The 23587-nt window shown below is 44.5% G+C and overlaps 1 protein-coding gene across 2 annotated transcripts in view; it reads right to left on the reverse strand.

Annotated features, from left to right (window-relative positions):
* The window catches only part of DNMT3B (DNA methyltransferase 3 beta), a 47464-nt gene that overhangs the window by 12093 nt on the left and 11784 nt on the right, over positions 1-23587 (reverse strand). For both annotated transcript variants that reach the window (XM_070748732.1, XM_070748734.1), the window contains exons 2-12: positions 20283-20388; positions 18265-18359; positions 15569-15721; positions 14143-14271; positions 10008-10166; positions 9048-9155; positions 8606-8747; positions 7063-7194; positions 4789-4833; positions 1627-1706; positions 233-345 (exon numbers count right to left, since the gene is read on the reverse strand). In XM_070748732.1, coding sequence (XP_070604833.1) covers positions 233-345; positions 1627-1706; positions 4789-4833; positions 7063-7194; positions 8606-8747; positions 9048-9155; positions 10008-10166; positions 14143-14271; positions 15569-15721; positions 18265-18359; positions 20283-20382 — 1256 coding nt within the window. In that variant the 5' untranslated portion in view covers positions 20383-20388. The remainder of the gene's footprint in view (positions 1-232; positions 346-1626; positions 1707-4788; positions 4834-7062; positions 7195-8605; positions 8748-9047; positions 9156-10007; positions 10167-14142; positions 14272-15568; positions 15722-18264; positions 18360-20282; positions 20389-23587) is intronic.

Below are 23587 nucleotides of genomic sequence, written 5' to 3' on the forward strand. Positions count from 1 at the left end.
ACCTACCTACCTGCCTATCATCTATCTATCCATCCATCCATCCATCCATTCTTTTCTATCTTATCCATCCATCCACCCATCCATATCTCTCTCTGTCTGTCTGTCTGTCTGTCTGTCTGTCTGTCTATCTATCTATCTATCTATCATCACATCAACCATCTCTCCATCTATTATCTGTCCCACTAGCAATCTTCCTCCTTAATGACCAGGGCCCAATGGAGGACTTGCCCACCTGAAGCAGCTAGCACTGTCGCAGAGAAGTAACTCGCTTCCTTCACAGCAGATGCTGCAGTACGTCTGGTACCCGTCTTCATCATACATGTAGAAAAGCTCCAGAAACCGATCCTAGGAGACACAACACACACGTGAAATGAAGAAAAGTAGCATTTTAGTCTTCCCTAAGCATTTGAGATGGGCAGCAAAGTAGATTGGAAGAACAATTGAGGTGCAAGATGCCAGCCCCTGAGGGGCTTCTCAAAGCCGAAATCTTAGGAAAGGATTCTAATAATAATAACCGAGTTGGAAGGGACCTTGGAGGTCTTCTAGTCTAAGCCCCTGCATGGGTAGGAAACCCTACACTACTTCAGACAGATGGTTATGTCTGAATATTAAGGATGAATATTATAGAGGGATAAGATCAAGATAAGATCAAGATAAAAGTGATATTACCAATTTATAAGGCTTCAGTAAAAGCACACTGCTATAATAATGATGGTGATGATGATAATAACAACAACAACAACAACAGAGTTGGAAGGGACCTTGGAGGTCTTCTAGTCCAACCCTCTTCTTAGGCAGGAAACCTTACACCACTTCAGACAGACGGTTATCCAACCTCTTCTTAAAAACTTCCAGAGTTGGAGCATTCACAAATTCTGGAGGCAACTTCTGTTCAGGAATTTTCTCCTTAGTTCTAAGTTGCTTCTCTCCTTGTTTAATTTCCACCCATTGCTTCTTGTTCTACCCTCAGGTGCTTTGGAGAATAGGTTGACTCCCTCTTCTTTGTGGCAACCCCTGAGATCTTGGAAGATTGCTATCCTGTCTCCCCTGGTCCTTCTTTTCATTCAACTATCCATGTCCAGTTCCTGCAACTGTTCATCATATCTTTTAGCCTCCAGTCCCCTAATCCTCTTTGTTGCTCTTCTCTGCACTTTTTCTAGAGTCTCAACATCCTTTTTGCATCGTGGCGACCAAAACTGAATGCCGTATTCCAAGTGTGGCCTCACCAAGGCCTTATAAAGTGGCATTAACCCTTCTCTCTCCCTCTGTTAATGCAGCCGAGAACTGTGTTGGCTTTTTTGGCAGCTGCTGCACACGGCTGGCTCCTATTTCAATGGTTGTCCACTAGGACTCCAAGGTCCCTCTCACAGTTGCTACTGTTGAGCAAAGTACCACATCTACTGTACCTGTGCATCTAGGACCTGTTGTCTAAATGCAGGAACCTGACTTTTTTCACAATCTTGATGAGCTGCAGGTGATGAAAGCTAAGACCATCCCAGCCCTGCCTTTTACCTTGTTGCAGCAAAACCCAGTTACCCATCAAGGGAATAGAGACCACAAGGAGATTGAGTAACTCAGGTTTATTGATGCACGCAATGCCCTGGTCAGGCTCCATGCCAAACTCACCTGGCACGTATTGCAGAGTCCTCCTTCAAACAGCGGGTGGTCAGTCACTCGGTTCTTCTTCCCACAGGACAGGCAGCTGTCTGTTCGAAGAGAGTTCAGGAGAGAACCCCCTTATCAGTAATCTTATGGGGAGCCTTCTCAACAGTCTGCTCTGTAAATGTTCTGGACTTCAGTTCCCAGAATCCACCAGGCGCAAGGGTGGGCAAAGTGGGCTCTTCTATGACTTGTGGACTTCAACTCCCAGAATTCCTGAGCCAATCATGCTAGCTCAGGAATTCTGGGAGTTGAAGTCCACATGTCCTAGAAGAGCCCGCTTTGCCTACCCCTGCACCACTTTAGCCAATCTGCAGCACCAGCCATGGAAAGGGACTTAATTTGCATGCGCAGAAGCAAAACACATCGCCAAAATCCCTCTTGGGCGCGCACTGTTGAGAGAGTTTTGCGCATGCGGAAGTTAACCCACAAACTAGCCATAGTTAACCACTACACCTACCAACTGAAAGTCTTCAATGAAAAACACTGCAGCAGACTTTCTTGTAAAAATATATTTTACTTTTCTTCTTATAAAAATGCTTCTCTAAATAAACTATCACCTTTACATTTAACTACTATAATAAACTATCCACAATACAGTGGTGCCTCTACTTACGAACTTAATTCGTTCCATGACCAGGTTCTTAAGTAGAAATGTTTGTAGGAGGAAGCATTTTTCCTCATAGGAATCAATGTAAAAGCAAATAATGAATGCGATTGGGGAAACCACAGGGAGGGTGGAGGCCCTGTTTCCTCCCAGGAGATTCCTAGAGAGGCCCCACGGAGGCTTCTCCCCGCCTTTTCTGGCCCTGTTTCCTCCCAGGAGATTCCTAGAGAGGCCCCACGGAGGCTTCTCCCCGCCTTTTCTGGCCCTGTTTCCTCCCAGGAGATTCCTAGAGAGACCCCACGGAGGCTTCTCCCCACCTTTTCTGGCCCTGTTTCCTCCCAGGAGATTTCTTGAGAGACCCCACGGAGGCTTCTCCCTGCCTTTTCTGGCCCTGTTTCCTCCCAGGAGATTCCTAGAGAGACCCCACGGAGGCTTCTCCCCACCTTTTCTGGCCCTGTTTCCTCCCAGGAGATTTCTTGAGAGACCCCACGGAGGCTTCTCCCTGCCTTTTCTGGCCCTGTTTCCTCCCAGGAGATTCCTAGAGAGACCCCACGGAGGCTTCTCCCCACCTTTTCTGGCCCTGTTTCCTCCCAGGAGATTTCTTGAGAGACCTCACGGAGGCTTCTCCCCGCCTTTTCTGACTCTGTTTCCTCCCAGGAGATTCTTAGAGAGGCCACACGGAGACTTCTCCCCCCTTTCCCAGCCTTGTTTCCTTCCAGGAGATTCCTAGAGAGGCCCCACGGAGGCTTCTCCCTGCCTTTTCTGGTTACAGTTTCGGAGGGTCGGGTTTGTAAGTGGAAAATGGTTCTTGAGAAGAGGCAAAAAAATCTTGAACACCCGGTTCTTATCTAGAAAAGTTCGTAAGTAGAGGCGTTCGTAGGTGGAGGTACCACTGTATAACTCTTATTACATCCACCACTGCAGCCACTAAGCACTAAGCACTAACTACAAACCACCCAGCACAAAACCACTCTATAACAAACCACACCCATGCAAGGGTGTTACTCCTCTTATATAGGTTACAGCCAATCAGGTTGCAGCATATGTAGCAAACCCATGATTACATGCTGATTAGGGCTTACATTAGCCTTTCCCATGCTTACAAACCATTCACTTGCATTGTAATACAGTGATCTCTCGATTAGCGCGGGGGTTACGTTCCAAGACCTCCCGCGCTAATCGATTTCCGCGTTATAGTGGTGCGGAAGTAAAAAACACCATCTACGCATGCGCACCATTTTTTTCATGGCCGCACATGCGCAGATGGTGGAGTTTGCGTGTGGGCGGCGGGGAAGACCAAGGGAAGGTTCCTTCAGCTGCCCAACAGCTGATCTGCTCCGCAGCGCGGAAGCAGCGAGGAGCCGAAGATGGGGTAAAGGCAAAGGGGAAACCCCATCTTCGGCTCCTCGCTGCTGCCGCGCTGCGGAGCGGATCAGGTGTTGGGCGGCTGAAGGAACCTTCCCTTGGTCTTCCCGCCGCCCAGGCAAAGGGGAAACCCCAAGATCGCTTGCCGCTTGCCGTATTGCAGCTTGGAGCCTTGCTTCGCCTCCTTCGCTGCAATACGGCAAGCGGCAAGCGGCAAGCGATCTTGGGGTTTCCCCTTTGCCTGGGCGGCGCTGGGGCCATGCGGAGCCGCTCATCTAGGGGGGCGTGGACCGGCAAGGTGCCCTCCGCTCTCTCTCTTTCTCTCCCTGTTACCGGTGTGGTATAAGAGAGAGAAAGAGAGAGAAAGGAGGGCGACTTGCCAGTCCATGCCCCCCTGGATGAACAACCTCGCATGGCCCCAGCGCCGGGCTCCGCTGTTGCCTCCGCCCCCATTCGGCTCTGCAGCTGAGAGGCCTTCCCGGCAGAGCCCTCCCCAACAGCTCCCGCCGCCAGCGCAAAAAAGAAAAGAAAAAGAAATCCCCAAAAGAGGCAGGCACAAAGCGGGGGCACAAGGGGAGCTGCCCGGCAGAGGTTGCTTTTTTTCTTCTCGTGGGCAAGTGGAGGGAGGGAGAGAGAAGGGAGGAAGAGAGTGTGAGAGAGGAAGAAAGAGAGAGAGAAATGATAGAAAAAAGGGGAGAAAAAAAGAGAAATGAGAAAATGATTGAAGCATAGTGACAGGAAAGAAAGAGAAAGTGACTCTTGGTGATGACGTATGACGTCATCGGGTGGGAAAAACCGTGGTATAGCAAAAAAACCGTGGAGTATTTTTTAATTAATATTTTGTGAAAAACCGTGTTGTAGCGTTTCGCACTAATCGAGACCGTGCTAATCGAGGGATCACTGTATTACCTCCAGAAATAAACTTATTTCTGACACACATGTCTCCCCCCGAGATTTTGGTTCCTGCGCATATGCAGAAGCTAAAACACGCTGGGAGGCGTTCATGCGCATGCGAGAGAATTGAAGCTATGCGCACAGTGTTCCAGTAACAGCGGTAATAGCAATCCGCCCCTGGCCATTGCAACTTGGTCACCAAATGAAGGGCTGTTAAGTGGGTGGACACCCTGTCTGCTTTGAAGGGAAAAGAGGCTCTTTACCTTCTAAGCTCTTCCGGTTGCTTTTGGCCTCAGAAACCATCCGTTCTGCAAAAAAGCATCACAAAAAATCGTTTGGTGAGCAACTGATGGGAGATACGCAGGGAAAGGAGCAGCTTTCAAGGAGGGTTCCCCAGGTTTCTTTCTTTCTTTCTTTCTTTCTATCTATCTTTCTATCTCCCATCTCCTATCTATCGGTATCTATCTGTCTGTCATGGCAGCCACGTCTATCTCTTTTTCTTTCTTTCTTTCTTTCTTTCTTTCTTTCCTTCCTTCCTCTCTCTCTCTCTTTCTTTCTATCTCCCACCTCCTATCTATCTGTATCTATCTATCTGTCATGGCAGCCACGTCTATCTCTTTTTTTTTCTTTCTTTCTTTCTTTCCTTCCTTCCTCTCTCTCTCTTTCTTTCTATCTCCCACCTCTTATCTATCTGTATCTATCTATCTATCTGTCATGGCAGCCACGTCTATCTGTCTCTTTTCTTTCTTTCTTTCTTTCTTTCTTTCCTTCCTCCCTCTCTCTTTCTTTCTTTCTATCTCCCACCTCTTATCTGTCATAGCAGCCACGTCTGTCTCTTTCTTTCTTTCTTTCTTTCTTTCTCTCTCTCTCTCTTTCTGTCTGTCTGTTCTGCCTGGCTACTATTAGTAGCCACCCACGAACAAAGAAATAAGTCAAACACATGTCAAAAGAGCAATAAATCAAGAAAGTCTCTTTTATGTACAAAGGCTAAAAAACGCCAGCTTGAATGCAAGACTAATTACTGTTTTACAAGTCCACAAAGGTCAGAGTTACTCACTCAAAAGTTCACCTGACACGTCTAGGTGCGTGCCAGAGCAAAGGGGTGATTTATGAGTCCATAAAGTCAGAATTCCACACTCAAATCTGCACCAACATTTTCTGCTTGAGTGTCCCAGAGTTCACAGAAATCCAGAACAAAATTCAGCCACGCTGCAACAATCTTCTTTCTTCCAAACGCCAACGATAAACACCCACGCCCAGCACTCCAACCCTCCCTTTTTTATCAGGGTTTCAGCAGCATCATTAACTCTGAACAGCTGCGCTCTATTATTTGTTTCTATGCTTGCGCAGCCGTTCCTGCCTTCCCAAGATCCTCCTCATGAGGAGATTCAAGATAGGATTATTCATGACGTCTTCCCCTTCTGAGTCCGAGAACCCTCTAAGCTGGTGGGCTAGCTGAACTCATTCCCCTCTCTGTCTCTTCCTCCTCACTGCCTTCCTCTGCCTGTGACTCGGCTTCACTGTCTGAGGCATCTGGCTGCTGCAACCAGACTGGTCTTCTGTACACAGATGACTCCCACTGACCTACATCAAAATCCCCAGCTACAGTAGCTGGCCTGAAGCCAACCACAACAATATCTATCCATACACATACATACACACACACACACACACCCCATCTACAGGGGCTGGACAAAGAAATGGAAACACTTGACTTTTTGGCATCATAATGTTTGAACATGTTCAAATCAATCAAAACTTGACATATTTTAATGTTTTTTTAAAAGTTCCATTATTTGATACGTATTTTTAAATTACCTTTTTTTAACAGAAATTTAAGGAAATGGGTTATAACCTTCTAGAAATGGCTGACCTCTCAGACTTTCAAAGAGGCTAAATTGTTGGTGCTTGAATGGCAGGCGCTAGTGTAACAGAAAGTGTCCAGATGTTTGGCGTTTCAAGAGGTCATGTCTCAAAAGTCATGACTGCTTTTGAAAGAGAAGGGAAAACGTCCTCAGCCAAGCACAGGTCTGGTCGAAAGTCGAAGTTGTCTGAGAGAGACCGGTCGGACTCTAAAGCAAATTGTTAGAACGGATGGCAAGACCACAGCTCCTAAAATCAGTGCAGAGCTCAATAGACACGTACAGAACCCAGTTTCCATAAAACCTGTTCGAAGGGAGCTTCACAAATCTGGATTCCAAATCTGGATTTTCAAAGTGTTTCCATTTTTTTGCCCAACCCTTATAACTTGTCTGTTTGTCTGTCTGTCTATCCATCTGTCCATCCATCCACCCACCTATCATATCTATGAATTTATCTACCTACCTACTTACCTATCCAGACAGCCACCCAACCCAACCAACCAAAACCAGTGTCTGTCTGTCTGTCTGTCTGTCTGTCTGTCTGTCTGTCTCTGTCTCTCTCTCTCTCTCTCTCTCTCAGAACCTTTCCCCCAAAGATCCTAAAAATGCCAGGCCCCTATCCCAGTCCTTCCCCATCCCGTGGTCCTTATTGAAGTGACAGACATAGACACACACCTCTGGATGGGTTCTCCGGTGTTTCCTTAATGATGATACTGCTAGACCCATTGCTCTTAGGTCGCTTGGGTGGGGGCTCAGGATCTGGGGGGCTGGAGTCCTCTATGATGATGGTGGGAAATGGTTTGATATCTGCAAAAAATAGATACATGATAGAAAGTATGGTGTGTGCTCCCGGTCAGCCTTTGGAATGTTCGGACTCAGAGGATGAAGGTGAAATGGAGAATTTTAGTGAGGAGGAGGCAGAGATAGTAGAGCAGCCTTCATATGAAAGTATGCAGACAGATGTATCTTCGGACAGCTCGAGCTGCCCAGATACCAGATGGATAGATCCAAAATTCAGAAGAGTGCAGAGAAGAATGGAAGAACTTGGTGGGAGGAAGTTTTGAGATGCATTTTAGAGCGTAGGTTAATTAATTAATTAATTAATTAATTACATCATGTCCGGAATTGGACAGAAGCTGCTTTCATCAAATTTATAATCCAACCAACAAGATAAGTGCGTTTCTATTGTGTGATTCATTGCTTTTTTATTGCCTTTTTAATCAGCAGAAACCGGCTTAAAGATTAAAGAATGCTTTCTAGCAGCCGGTGAGTTAATTAGAAAGATAAATGGCTTTGTTTTCCATAGGAAAGAAACCGAACGTATTTTGCTGCGTAACGGAACTGTATTTACTAGAATTTAAGTAGAAGTAATAAAAGAAGTGTTATTGTTTGAAAATTAATCGTCTGAGAAGCAATTATTATTAACAGTCAGCCGACTCCAGCCTGAACCAGAACAGATATATATAGATGATAGATAGATAGATAGATAGATAGATAGATAGATAGAGAGAGAGAGAGAGAGAGAGAGAGAGAGAGAGAGATAATGACAGATAGATAGATAGATAGATAGATAGATAGATAGATAGATAGATAGATGCATAGATAGATAGATAGATAGATGCGTAGATAGATAGATAGATAGATAGATAGATAGATAGATAGATATAGAGAGAGATAATGACAGATAGATAGATAGATAGATACATAGATAGATGATAGATAGAGAGAGAGAGATAATGACAGATAGATAGATAGATAGATAGATAGATAGAGTGAGAGAGAGAGATAATGACAGATAGATAGATAGATAGATAGATAGATAGATGCATAGATAGATAGACAGATAGATAGATAGATAGATAGATAGATGCGTAGATAGATAGATAGATAGATAGATAGAGAGAGAGAGAGAGAGAGAGAGATAATGACAGATAGATAGATAGATAGATAGATAGATAGATAGATAGATAGATGATAGATAGATAGATAGATAGATAGATAGATAGATAGATGATAGATAGAGAGAGAGAGAGAGAGATAATGACAGATAGATAGATAGATAGATAGATAGATAGATAGATAGATAGATAGATAGATAGATAGATAGATAGATGATAGATAGATAGACAGACAGACAGACAGACAGACAGACAGACAGACAGACAGACAGACAGACAGACAGACGATAGAGATAGATAGGGTGGAGTGGGGGTCTTACCCAAACTCTTGGGGGGCCTTAGCCCCTTCTCTCCGGTGGGCTTGAATCCGTGGTTGGCCCAATCCAGCATGGGCTTCAGTTTCTCCTCCAGAGTCTCCCCAGCTGCGGTGGAGAACGTCTTCCCAGCTCGGCTACTTGCAACCTGCCATCCACAAGAAAATTTGGTCACAGAAGGATTGAGGCTGGGGGGCACTGGGCTGGAGGAACTGCCCAGAAGCCCCCCGCTCACTCACTATGCCATCGATGGTGCAAAGGTCCTTTGGTGGTATTAGTACTTTGGTGGTATTGGCAATATATAAACAAGCTAACAATGAATGCTTCTATGTATTGTAGCACTATACAGTAACCCCTCGCTACTTCACGCTCCATTTATCACGGATTCGCTACTTCGTGGGTATTTTTTCATGTATTTTTTAGATATTTCTTTTAGCCTCTTTCTTACCTCCAAAACGTGGAAAATGGATTGTTGGTAGGACACCAACTTCTGAAACGTGGTGGGGTTGAAATGTTCCCGGAAATATACCAGCCCCACCAGTTTGTCGGCGGAGATCTGTAAGGATATCAATAGCACTTACATAAGAACCTGAGAAGAGCCCGGCTGAATCAGGCCAAAGCCCATGGAGTCCAGCATTCTGTGTCCCACACTGGCCCACCAATTGTCCATGGGGATCTTGAGCAGAAAGAGAAGGCAAGACCCTCCCTTTCCCCTGGACCCCCAACAAATGGGACCCAAGGGAACCCTGACTGCCTCAACCAACATAGAGGCAGCACTTGGACATCCGTTTCAATCACCACCTATGATACACTTGGCATCCATGAATCTGTCTCATCCTGCCTTGAAGCTCCCCAGACTGACATCTGTCACAACCTTTTCTGGAAGGGAATTCTATCAACCAAGGACCCTCTGAGTGAAGAAATGTTTCCCTTGATTTGTCCTCACTTTCTTACCTATGAGCTTTAGGGAAGGCCCCCTCGTCCTAGTATTGTGTGATGAAGGAAAGAATTTTTCCCTATCCACCTTTTCTATCCCATGCAGGATTTTATACCCTTTGATCAAGTCACCCCTGCAACGCCGTCTTTCAAGGCTGAAGAGACCAAGGCGTTGCAACCTGGTTTCATAAGGGAGGGGCTCCGTTTCCTTGATCCTTCTTGTTGCCCCTTTTTTGCACCTTTTCCAGTTCCATTCTATCCTTCTTGAGGTGAGGTGACCAGAACTGTACACAGTCCTGGTCACCTCACCTCAAGACTTCTTTACCACTTTTCCAGCCCTCTAAACACTTTACATAGTCAGCCTCTTGCTCCCAACAATCTGCGTCCGCATTTGACCCACTTCAGAAGGATGGAAGGCTGAGTCAACCTGGAGCCTGGTGAGATTAGCCGCCTCCCCTTCCATGCCCCTCACCTCTGAGAACTTTCCGTCCCCAAACCATTTCAGCCAGCGCATGCCAGGGCCCGCCTGGCGGTGGGAGGTGGTCTTCCAGGATACCACAAGGGCTGGCCACCATGTGAAGCCTTTGATCTTGCCCCAGACCAGCTCCCCGATTCCAAAGCCTTTGCCGTCCTGCGAGTCGAAAAGAAACAAGGGGAAGGTTGACCAAGAGGGATCGGTTAGGGTTAAGGGGGCAGCCCCACGGCTGTGCTTCTGAATGCAACTCAGATAGTTGTGTTGCCCAGAGTTGCTGGAGAGGGGGAAGAGATTTTCATGAACATTTAATCAATGAATAAAGGAAACATAGAAACATAGAAGTCTGACAGCAGAAAAAGACCTCCTGGTCCATCTAGTCTGCCCTTATACTATTTCCTGTATTTTATCTTACAATGGATGTATGTTCTCACGTTGCTTTTGATCTTTCCCCCAACTAACCTCAGATTGTGTCCCCTTGTCCTTGTGTTCACTTTCCTATTAAAAACACTTCCCTCCTGAAACTTATTTAACCCTTTCACATATTTAAATGTTTTGATCATGTCCCCCCTTTTCCTTCTGTCCTCCAGACTAGACAGATTGAGTTCATTAAGTCTTTCCTGATACGTTTTATACTTAAGACCTTCCACCATTCTTGTAGCCCGTCTTTGTCAATATCTTTTTGTAGGTGAGTTCTCCAGAACTGAACACAGGATTCCAAATGTGGTCTCACCAGCGCTCTATATAAGGGGATCACAATCTCCCTCTTCCTCCTTCGTTATACCTCTAGCTATGCAGCCAAGCATCCTACTTGCTTTTCCTACTGCCCGACCACACTGCTCACCCATTTTGAGACTGTCAGAAATCACTACCCCTAAATCCTTTTCTTCTGAAGTTTTTGAAACAAATTAGCATTTACCATTTTAGAGCGTTTAAACTTGTATACCGCTTCACAGTGCTTTCCTGCCCTTTCTAAGTGATTTGCAAACTCAGCTTTATTGCCCACAACAATCTGGGTCCTCATTTGACCCACGAAGGAAGGAAGGAGGAGGAGGAAGAGGAGGAGGAGATGGTGGAGAAGTTAGCAGTTCCCAAATCCTCTTCTCTCCTCAGTCAGATTTTTCTACATGTATGGGTGTCTTAACAAACAACAAGAGTTGGAAGGGGGTCCTTGGAGGTCTTCTTGTCCAACCCCCTGCTTAGACAGGAAACCCTACACTACTTCAGAGAGATGGTTGTCCAACTTCTTCTTAAAAACTTCCAGAGTTGGAGCATTCACAAATTCTCACAACTGAAGGAAGGAAGGAAGGAAGGAAGGAAGGAAGGAAGGAAGGAAGGAAGGAAGGAAGGAAGGAAGGAAGGAAGGAAGGAATTTATGCATGGTATGTCTGTATGTATGATTGGTTTCTTAAATTGGGGTTTTTTAAATTAACTTAAATATAGATTTATTTATATTGTCTTATTATTGTTGTTAGCCACCCCAAGTCTACGGAGAGGGGCGGCATACAAATCTGATAAATAAAGGAAGGAAGGAAGGAAGGAAGGAAGGAAGGAAGGAAGGAAGGAAGGAAGGAAGGAAGGAATTTATGCATGGTATGTCTGTATGTATGATTGGTTTCTTAAATTGGGTTTTTTTTAATTAACTTAAATATTAGATTTGTTTATATTGTCTTATTATTGTTGCTAGCCCCCCCAAGTCTACGGAGAGGGTTGGCATACAAATCTGATAAATAAAGAAAGGAAGGAAGGAAGGAAGGAAGGAAGGAAGGAAGGAAGGAAGGAAGGAATTTATGCATGGTATGTCTGTATGTATGATTGGTTTCTTAAATTGGTTTTTTTTAAATTAACTTAAATATTAGATTTGTTTATATTGTCTTATTATTGTTGCTAGCCGCCCCAAGTCTACGGAGGGGGTCGGCATACAAATCTGATAAATAAAGGAAGGAAGGAAGGAAGGAAGGAAGGAAGGAAGGAAGGAAGGAAGGAAGGAAGGAAGGAATTTATGCATGGTATGTCTGTATGTATGATTGGTTTCTTAAATTGGGTTTTTTTTAATTAACTTAAATATTAGATTTGTTTATATTGTCTTATTATTGTTGCTAGCCGCCCCAAATCTACGGAGAGGGGCGGCATACAAATCTGATAAAGGAAGGAAGGAAGGAAGGAAGGAAGGAAGGAAGGAAGGAAGGAAGGAAGGAAGGAAGGAAGGAATAGCAATAGTAATAGCGTTTAGACTTATATACCACTTCACAGTGCTTTTAAGCGGTTTACAGAGAGTGAGCATATTTGCCCCCAACAATCTGGGTCCCCATTTGACCCACCTGGGAAGAATGGAAGGCTGAGTGAACCTAAATTCTACTGAGATTCAATCTGCCAAACTTCTGACAGCCGGTGAGCAGCAGAAGTAGCTTGCAGGACTGTACTCTAACCAATACGCCACCAAGGATCTTGGTGGTGGTCAGCAAGGACTGGACTATTGTTTTCTGCCCCAGGTGCAAAACCAAAAGCACAACAGGCAAACCAGAAGCTCGGAAAACGCACTTCCGGTTTGCCCATTGTTCTGTTTTTTGCACTCCGGGGCTTCGGGAAGCTTCCCTGAACCCTCCAGAGGGCAGAAAACAGCACAACGGAAAACGGGAAGTGCATTTTTCCGTACTTCCGGTTTGCCCGTTGGGTGATATTTTTGCCTCAGGGGCCCCAGAGAAGCTTCCCTGAAGCATCTGGAAGACGAAACGGCCTTTCCCAAGACCCAAAATTAGCTTGCCAGCGGACGCATGCGCGCTGGAGCTGAAACATAACAAAGTCTCACGTGCCCTCCGATATGGTTCCGTGTGGCCTTAAGGCAGTGTTGGCAAACCTTTTTTTCCTCGGGTGCCCTATCGCACATGCCCAAGTGCCCACACCCATAATTCAATGCTTCCCCCTCCCGGAGGCCCTCTGGAGGCTGGAAACAACCTGCTTCCCAACTTCTGGAGGGCCCAGTAGGCTCGTGTTTCGCCCTCCCCAGACTCCAAAGGCTTCCTTGGAGCCGAGGGAGGATAAAAACGCCCTCCTCCATCCCCCCGAAGGCTCTCTGGAAGCTAAAAACGCCCTTCCAAAGCCTCTGTGTGAGCCAAAAATCAGTCTGCCGGCACACACATGCACTTTAGAGCTGAACTAGGGCAACGGCTCATGTGCCAGCAGATATGGCTCCACATGCCAGCTGTGGTACCCATGCCATAGATTCGCCATCACTGCCCTAGGGAGTTGGGCAGCATACAAATCTGAATGAATAAATGAATGAATGACCTTTCAAATCTACAAATCCACCGAAAATAATGACCTAAGATGGCTAAATTTTACAATAGAATAGAACACTAGGTTAGATGTTTTCATTCACGCTGTTGAAACCAAAGATAGGTAACTTAATAGACTATAACAATGGGATAAACTTTTAGTTTTAGAATTCAAAATTCAAATTAGATCAACCTATTATAAATTAAAACTTTAGTAAACAGTAGAATTGATACAAGGCCATAAAGGCTGTGAGATAGGATAGTCAACAGAGAGGTTGGCATGTCTTTGATGAACTGTACTGATGTATAGCTTTTCTTTTCCTGTTTCTTTCCTTTTTCTTTCTCTCTTTTTTGTTTTTTCTTTCTTTCTTTCTTTCTCCTTCACTCCTCTCTCTTTCTCAATGTGTTTTTCCTTCTTTCTTTTTTAATTTAACTAAGACACTAATTATCTATTATGAAAGAGGTTTAATGCAAAAGCCACATATTTGTATTCGTTTTCACGTTCCTCGTCTTCAAACTACTTTTTTGTGGTCTGTTTATGTAATAATAATAATAAGAAACAACAACAACAACAACAACAACAATAATAATAATAATAATTTTTAAAAAATTAGATTTGTATGCCGCCCCTCTCCGGAGACTTGGGGCGGCTATATATTTTTGGTTGTTGTTTTTAATAAAGATTTAATTTTTAAAAAAGAATGAACGAACGAACGAACGAACGAGCGAGCGAGCGAGTGAATGAATGGATGAATGAACAAACAAATTCCAGCAATGACACTGGCAGACTAACTTAATGCGGAGTAAAAAAAAACCTTTTCATTCGCTCCCAAATCCCACCGAAATATCGTCTCACCCACCTGGTATTCTGGCATCCTTCTTGCTGTCCGGTAGTCGCAACCATTTTGGACCTCGGTGGTCTCTTGCTGCTTGGAATTCTCCCCATCTGAGTAGTTGATCTGGATACACCCAGAAAGCCTTTTTGAGTGCTGGAAAGGAAGAGAAAATTGAGTCCCCCATGCAGGAAAAGAGACGGAAAGCGGTGGAAGGAGGGCAGCGCAACCAAAGAAACCAGACGGTCCCTGCAGACAGCAAGAAAACTGTCATCATTTTCAGCCGTGTGGACTTCAACTCCCAGAATTCAGCCATGCTAGAACTAGAACCAGCAGTGGGTTGTTACCAGCGGGGTAGCGGATGGTGTACAAGTAGGGGCCACTAGATGGTGCAATTTGCGTGCGACTGCTCCAGTGGCAGTTCTATGCGTGCCGCCATCTTTTTTACATATATTTTTGTCGTATATTTTGCTTTTGCACAGAAGCAAAATCTCATGAGGGGAGGGGATGCATGTGTGAGAGATTTTTGGCCATTTTTTTCCTTCCACACATGCGCGATGGCAAAAAAAAAGTTAAAATCTCGTATGTGCGCAGGTGCGGGAGAGATTTCAGTGATTTTTTCCTTCTGTGTATGCATGAAAGCAACAAGATTGTTGAAATCTCACACGACACACGTTTTATTATGTGTTTTGATGTATTGTTTTCCTTTTTTTTCTTTTTTTATATTCTCTTTTTGTATGTTAGCATAGTCTTTGTATTGTTATTTTTTCTGTATCCACAATTGTAAATACAGTGTTCCCTCAATTTCCACGGGGGACGCATTCCGAGACCACCCGCGAAAGTCGAATTTCCACGAAGTAGAGATGCGGAAGTAAATATACCATTTTTGGCTATGGACCGTATCACAAGCCTTCCCTTAACACTTTAAACTCCTAGATTACCATTTCCCATTCTCTTAACAGCCATTTACTCATCATTATTACTGGTACTCACCATTGAATAGTGATCCTGATATTTATAAACATAATTATTTATTAACAATAAAAAAAATTGTGTTATTTATTTGCAAAAATTATTAGTTTGGCAATGAAGTATGATGTCATCGGATGGAAAAAACCGTGGTATAGGAAAAAATCTGCGAAGTATTTTTTAATTAATATTTTTTTAAAAAACCGTGGTATAGGCTATCCGCAAAGTTTGAACCCGCGAAAATCGAGGGAACACTGTAAAACTTTTTTCCAATAATAATAATAATAATAATAATAATAATAATAGACATTCACATCATATCTTAATCTGATTATGATATTATCAATACATATAGGAGGAAGGATTATTATAAAAAAATTTAAAATAGATTTTCTACTCTCCATGTTTAAGCATTTCCCCCTTTTTTTTTGCAAGGAGTTTTGAATTTAAACAAGCAAACAAACAAAGCGTAGAGACCTCCTACCCTGATTTTGTGCCGTTCCTTGAATCCTTCTATGCTTTCTATGTCGTCTTTGGCTTTCTTCTCCTGCGAGACGGGCCCGGCCTGGAAGACGATGCGGGGGGCCGGTTTCTGCCTCAGGCTGTTCTCCCAGCCAGCATTTCCTCGCACCGGGACCTGGGACCCACCCGGGAGGGGGAAAAAACATCAGAATCCGAGGGTCTGTTTCTCCGTTCAACACCACCGACCCAAAAGGAGAAGCTATAAATTCAATCCTTTCTCTCATCCGGAATGGGAAGACTGAGGCCTCACAAACATTATCGGGGTTACTACCAGAATTGAATTGAATTGAATTGAATTAGAAAAAGAATAATTTTATATGCAAATATAAAATTTTGGACTAAGATACATAAATGGATACAGTAAATTACCTATCTACAAACAGAACTCACAGCGGAACTTCTCCTCTTAGGAATATTCAAGAATGACTATACTAAGAGCATTAAATATCTCATACAGTGATCCCTCGATTAGCACGGTCTCGATTAGCGCAAAACGCTGCAACGCGGTTTTTCAAAAAATATTAATTAAAAAATAAGTCCACGCTAGTTCTCTCTCTCTTTCTCTCCCTGTTGCCGGCGTGGTATATGAGAGAGAAAGAGAGAGGCAGAGGTCGGGCGCATTACCGGGAGGTGGAGGCGGCGTGGGGACGCTGGGTGCCGGGGACACCGAGGAGGGGGTGGACGTGGCCTCTCAGCTGCAGAGCCGAACAAGGGCGGAGGCAACGGCGGAGTCCGGCGCTGGGGCCATGCGGGGCCGCTCATCCAGGGAGGCGTGGACTGGCAAGTCGCCCTCCTTTCTCTTTCTTTCTCTCTCTTATACCACACCGGTAACAGGGAGAGAAAGAGAGAGAGCGGAGGGCACCTTGCCGGTCCACGCCCCCCTAGATGAGCGGCTCCGCATGGCCCCAGCGCCGCCCAGGCAAAGGGGAAACCCCAAGATCGCTTGCCGCTTGCCGTATTGCAGCGAAGGAGGCGAAGCAAGGCTCCAAGCTGCAATACGGCAAGCGGCAAGCGACCTTGGGGTTTCCCCTTTGCCTGGGCGGCGGGAAGACCAAGGGAAGGTTCCTTCAGCCGCCCAACACCTGATCCGCTCCGCAGCGCGGCAGCAGCGAGGAGCCGAAGATGGGGTTTCCCCTTTGCCTTTACCCCATCTTCGGCTCCTCGCTGCTTCCGCGCTGCGGAGCAGATCAGCTGTTGGGCGGCTGAAGGAACCTTCCCTTGGTCTTCCCCGCCGCCCACACGCAAACTCCACCATCTGCGCATGTGCGGCCATGAAAAAAATGGCGCGCATGCGTAGATGGTGTTTTTTACTTCCGCACCACTATAACACGGAAATCGATTAGCGCGGGAGGTCTTGGAACGTAACCCCCGCGCTAATCGAGAGATCACTGTACTTCTTTTTTTTAAATTATTATTTATTTTATTTTATTTTATTTTTAAATATTTTATTTTTAAATTGCACAATACAAAAACTAAAATCAAAAACAGATCTAAACACATTCAGAGAAAGAAAAAAAGAAAAGAAAATACATAACAGAAGAAAAGCAAAAAAAAATTAGAATTACTAAAATAAAATAACAATTGGAGAGATATTTGCTCTCTGCTTCCTTCCTTATTTTGTTTTATAAATTTACAATATAATAATGTTCAAACTTGCGGATTACCATATTTATATTTTTACCCTGTCCTTATATTTCTTAATATCAAACAAAACGTTTTCTCTTATCATTATTCATTTTAAAATAATAGCAAAAACATATCATAACAAGAAAAAAATCCCTCATACTTCATATCCCCACAGCAGCTAGGATCTCCTTTGCCCAATTTTGGAAAGATTCGGGAACACCCCCCAGAAAGCACAATACAGTAGTACCTCTAGATACGAGTTTAATTCGTTCCAGAAGGGAGCTTGTATGTCGAACAACTCGTATCTGGAACAAATGGCTTTAGACTTTGTTTTTCCCCTCCGAGATAACCAGAAGCAAGGGTTCTTGCGCCACCTAGTGGACACTCGGCTCGTATCCCGAATTTGAGCTCGGGTCTCGAAAAGAAATTTCTGTCCCCTCCTGGCTCATATCTTGGAATACTCGCATGTGGAGTAGCTCGTATCTAGAGGTACTACTAATCAGCAAACTTTATGAATGCGCATAATTTAGATAGGTTAACAATTGACTTGCGAGGCCAGAAAGACTCAAGAGTCTTTTGAAATATGGAATAGATGTTACCATTGGATCAAGCATAGAAAAACAAAAGATGCTCACCCATGTGAGATTTCACAGACGCAAAAAAAGGATGGTCATGCATGCGCAGCAGCAAAAAAGGATGCTCACCCGTGTGAGATTTTACCGATTTTTGGCGGGGTTTTTTGCTCCTGTGCATGCGCAGAAGCCAAAAAACCACCAAAAATTGGCAAAATCTCACACGGGTGAGCATCTTCGCATGAGATTTTGCTTCCTGCGCGTGTACAGAAGCCAAATCTCATCCGGGCGTGCCCTCCGGTCAACTGGAGCTGTGCACACAACCACACTGGAAACAGCAGCGGCACGGAACTCTTGCCTGACTAAAATGCGCCCTCTCTCCATCTCTAGGCCCAAAGTCACCCAGTCAACCTTCATCCCTAAGGCGGTGCTAGAACTCCCAGTCCTGTCCTTGGCTCACCTTTTTGGCTTGCTTGGGAATGTCCTCGGCCTCCTCTTCTTCTTCCTCCTCCTCCTCCTTTATCTCATGGGTCACAGTGTCCGCTTGGCTGGCGTCTGCGCAAAGGAAGCATTCGTCACTACGGTTTCTGCAGAAATCCCCCCAATGGATTGTCACGCTGTGTATTGACAGCCCCCAGAGACATCCAGAGACATTCAGTAGTTAAATAGTTAACTCATGTATGTTAATTTAGCTCCCCCCATTTATGATGTAAATCCTGTCTAGTCACTTCCTCTCTGTTCTGGGGAAGAAGGAGATAAACTCCATCTTTGAAGAAAACTTTCTAACTATGTAGACGTGTCTGAGAGCCTGTGAGCAGGCAAAATTAATTTCATCATTTTATACTAATAAAAGTAACTTCATTTTGAAGCTTTTCTCTCATCTTATTCATCGACCTCCGCAGTTAGTTTCATTTCAGCTCACGCGGGCTGTGATTGATGATTCTAATCGTGACATGGTAGCAGAGGATGGTTCCGATCCATCGACCTCTGCAGTTAGTTTCATTTCAGCTCACGCGGGCTGTGATTGATGATTCTAATCGCGACAAGGATTCCCATTCCCAAGCCGGTTCAACGGAATTGGCTTCTCCCAAAAGGATTTCAGTGCCCGCGCCCGGCTGCCTGAGGCCCAGCCCGGCAGCCAGAGATCTCCTGATGGTCTCCCCTCTTTCTCTTCTTCCTCTCTGCAGCGGCAAACATCTAGTTCTGAAGCCCATCAGAGGCCCCACGCGCCTCCCACTCTCTGCGGGCACCTGGCCAAGCAAAAACAGCCTTTCCTGGGTTCACAAAATGCAGTCAGCCCTCAACGTATGACCACATTTGTTGCTAAGGGAGATGGTCGTTATCTGAGTTGCACCCAATTGTATAACCTTTCATGCAGCACTTGTTAAGCAAAGAAAGGTTGTGAAATTGGGTGTGACTCAGATAAAAACCATCTGACTTAAAGGTCTGGTCCCAACTGTGGTCGTTGTTAGTACTATGTACAAAAACAGTTGGGTTTGCAATATATAAACAAGCTAACAATGAATGTCTGTATGTATTGAAGTACTATAGCTTTAAGTGGTAGTGTTGCAAATTGCCAGAAGGGGGAGCCAGAAAGCACAATTCTCTTTCTCTGATCTCTCTGTTCTTTCTGCTGATTCACTGTGACTGGTGTAGTAAGCGTTGTGTGTTCGGTGGTAGATAGATGTATTTGTAAGCTGTAAAGTTTGTCTGATATATAAGACAAAGAAAGGTATGTAATATTATTATATTTAGAGTTACTGACTGATTTGAATGTGAATGACCAGACTGTTCAACTCCTCCTTCCTTCTTTTGTTCCTTCCTCTCTTTACTCTCTCTCCCTCTCTCCTTCTTCCCATCTTCCTTCCTTCCCTTTTTACTCTCCCCACCTCCTTCCTTCTTCATCCCTCCCTCTCTCCTCCTTCCTTTCTTCCACTTTATCCTCTCTCCCTTCCTCCTTCATACCTCCTTCCATTCTTGTCTTCCTCCCTCCTTCCTTATCCTCCGTCCTCTCCTTCTTCTCATCTTCCTTCCTTCCCTTTTTACTCTCCCCACCTCCTTCCTTCTTCATCTCTCCCTCTCTCCTCCTTCCTTTCTTCCTCTTTATCCTCTCTCCCTTCCTCCTTCATACCTCCTTCCATTCTTGTCTTCCTCCCTCCTTCCTTATCCTCCATCCTTCTCTCCTTCCTTCCCATATTCCTTCCTTCCTTCCCTTTTTACTCATCCCACCTCCTTCCTTCTTCATCTCTCCCTCTCTTCTCCTTCCTTTCTTCCTCTTTATCCTCCCTCCCTTCTTCCCTTCCTCCTTCATACCTCCTTCCATTCTTGTCTTCCTCTCTCCTTCCTTATCCTCTGTCCTTCTCTCCTTCCTTCCTTCCCATCTTCCTTCCTTCCTTCCTCCTTTCCTTCCTTCCTTCCCTTTTTACTCTCCCCACCTCCTTCCTTTCTTTCTCTTTTTATCCTCCCTCGGAAAGGTACCTGCAACATCGTTCTCCTCGGCCGAAGAGTCCGAGTCACTGCAGTCCCCGTTGACCAAGGGCAGACCCATCGTCCACTTCACGTTCTTTTCTCTTTTCATCTTAACCTGCAGGAGAGATTTTCCAGGAAGACAACTTTGAGCCAAACCAAACTACATCCCATAATCATCTTCATGGCAAGGAGACCTCCCGTTTTCTTGAATCCCAAAGGAGAATATTTATCCCACTGTTGCTATGTTCCCATTTTAAGGATTATTTTTTTGCAGGTTGTGTCAAATTCCCAGAATTCCCCAGCCAATAGGCTTTCAGATAAATGGAAACTTCCAGAATTCCCCAGCCAGTAGTCTTTAAGATAGGTGGATTGCAACTCCCAGAATTCCTCAGCCAATAAGCTTCAAGATGGGTGGAAACTCCCCAAATTCCCCAGCCAATAGGCTTTAAGATGGGTGAACTACAACTCCTAGAATTCCCCAGCCAACATGCCTTAAGATGGATGGTCTTCAACTCTTCAGAAAACATCTCCTTGATTCGGGCCTAGTTAGACCAGTGTTTCCAAATTTGGCCACTGTGAAATATGTGTGGACTTCAACGTACAGCTGGCTGAGGAATTCTGGGAGTTGAAGTCCACCCATCTTTAAAGCCTATTGGCTGGGGAACTCTGGGAGTTTCCACCCACCTTAAAGCTGGCTTATTGGGGAATCCCCAACTATGACCTGCATCCTATACCTGATGAAAGGTCCGTATTTATAAGTCAGCATTTTTTAAACTTAAGAAGATATAAATTGGGTGGACCTCAACTCCCAGAATTCCACATCCAACATGGCCGGCTGGCGGAGGAAGAATTGTGGGAGTTGAAGTCCATTCATCTTAAACATTGGCTACAGAGAGACCTGTTTGCCAGCAAAGTCTGCAAAATTTTGCAAAAGCTAAAACAGGCTTAATTCAATTACCATTCCACACACACGGAAGAAAACCCAAGCTTTTAGTTTATTACTTTAAAGGGGGACATCCAAGAGCCCCCCCTTGCTTGCTTCCTCCCCCCCCCCAATCTTTGCCCCATAGCACAACCCCCTTGTCACAAATGCCAGGCATTAAATGGAAAGACGGAAATGTGGCATTGTGTGTTTTGGAAAAGGGGGGAGGAGGAACAAAGCCTCCAGCTGTTTGCCTTGATCCAGCAAGATCAAAAAAAGGGATCTGTTCAGGCAAGCTGGTAAGCCTGAATGCAAGAGACTAGAGGGGGAAAAACTTTTTAAATGGGTTTTCTGACAGAGAATATTCGGGGAGAGAGAGAGGTGCTTGTTTGTGGGTCTGCAGGCTGGAAACACAGCACAACACACAGAGACACACACACACACACAACCATTTCCATGCAAGGCTGCCCTGCATGCCAACTTCATCAGGTTAAATAGGCATGTAATATCTTTTGTGTGCCAAAAGGGAATTGAACTGAAACATCAAAGCCAATTCTGGATCGGCAGAGCTTTAAAAGTACAGGAGGTCCTACAGATATTAGCATTAAAGTCACTATATTTATACTATATTCATTATACACTCGACCAGTGTTCCTTCTAATTTTTTTGCGGGGCGGGCGGAAAAGTATAGTGTCTGAGCGGCAGTCCCTTCGGGACTGGGCGGCACAGAAATAATAAATAAATAAACAAACAAACAAACAAACAAACAAACAAATAAAAAACCCACCCTGTTTTGCTTCAGAGAATTTCAAAATAAAATATTGTACTGTGTGTCTATAACAGTGAGCTCATAATAGGGCAACTCTATCAATATCAAAATGCCACTTCAATAGTTGAGCTAGTTTCAAACTAGATTTTGATTTTCTTTCTCTCTTCTTACTCCCATTCTTTTTCTTTCTCTTTTCCTTCCTCTCTTTTTTCTATCTGTTTCTCTCTCTTCCTCTCTTCCTCTCTCTCTCCTTCCCTCTCACTCTTTCCCTCTCGGCTTCTGGGCAGGTTTGGAAAACTCTGAGTTGATGATGATTTTTAAGTGAGCGATTGCTCACTGCTCAGCTTAGAGGGAACTATGCACTCGACTATAATTTGCCTCAAGTATATAATTATTAGTACATGCTTTTTTTTCTCTTAACAAAATAATTTCATATATATCATGCAGGCTGTATTACTCCCCTCCCCAAATTGTAAAGTATAGATGTTTGTCTGTCTGTCTCTCTGTGTATCATCTATCTTTCTATCTCTATCATCTATCTATCTATCAATCTACCCATCCATCTATCTCTATCATCTATCTATATCTATCTATCATCTATCTATCTATCTATCTATCTATCTATCTATCTTTCTATCTCTATCATCCATCTACCCATCCATCCATCCATCTCTATCATCTATCTATATCTATCTCTATCATCTTTCTATCTCTATTATCTATCTATCTACCCATCCATCCATCCATTATCATCTATCTATCTATCTATCTATCTATCTACCCATCCATCCATCCATCCATCCATCCATCCATCCATCTATCTATCATCTATCTTAGCCAAGGAGGCACAGTGGTTAGAGTGCAGCACTGCAGTCTCCTTCAGCTAACTGCTAGCTGTAGTTCAGCCGTTCAAATCTCACCACCGGCTCAAGCCTTCCGTCCTTCCGAGGTGGGTCAGTCAAATGAGGACTGAGATTGTTTGGGGGCCAAGAGGCTGATCCTGTAAACCGCTTAGAGAGGGTGGTAAAAGCATTATTAAGCGGTATTTAAGTCTAAATGCCATTGCTATACACACACACAAAACCCCCAGTTCCCAGAATGCTTCACTCAATTCCTCCAGCAAAAAAGGATGTGGCTGGTTGTCTCTCTCTCCCTCCAGGCTTCCTTCCTTCCCCCTTTCCTTGATACAACCACATTATCAGCAGAAGTTCTTCAGCAACAGGAAACGTCTGTTCTCCAGCTTAGTAATTTTGCAGCTTCCCTTCGCTTAGGAAGAAGGGTCACCCGTCTACACCGGGTTTTCCGATTTACTCAAGACCTTCTCCTATTTAAAAGGGATTTTGGCAGGAAACGGACCAGGTTACAGGGGGAAAGAGATGGAAGGTGACTTATCAAAACACGTTGCATTGTCTAAAACTAGTTTTGGCTTGCCACGTTATTAGAAAAAAATAATTCTACGTTAAGGCAAGAAGAACAAAATGCACAGGTACAACATCATCTGTGCTTTAGCATCTTCATCATTGACTTGGACGAGGGGATAGTTGGGGAACCCATCAAATTTGCAGATGACACCAAACTGGCAGGGATAGCCAGCACTTCAGAAGATAGGCTCAAAATACAGAG

Source organism: Erythrolamprus reginae, chromosome 3, assembly GCF_031021105.1.
Source record: "Erythrolamprus reginae isolate rEryReg1 chromosome 3, rEryReg1.hap1, whole genome shotgun sequence".
Taxonomy (NCBI): domain Eukaryota; kingdom Metazoa; phylum Chordata; class Lepidosauria; order Squamata; family Dipsadidae; genus Erythrolamprus; species Erythrolamprus reginae.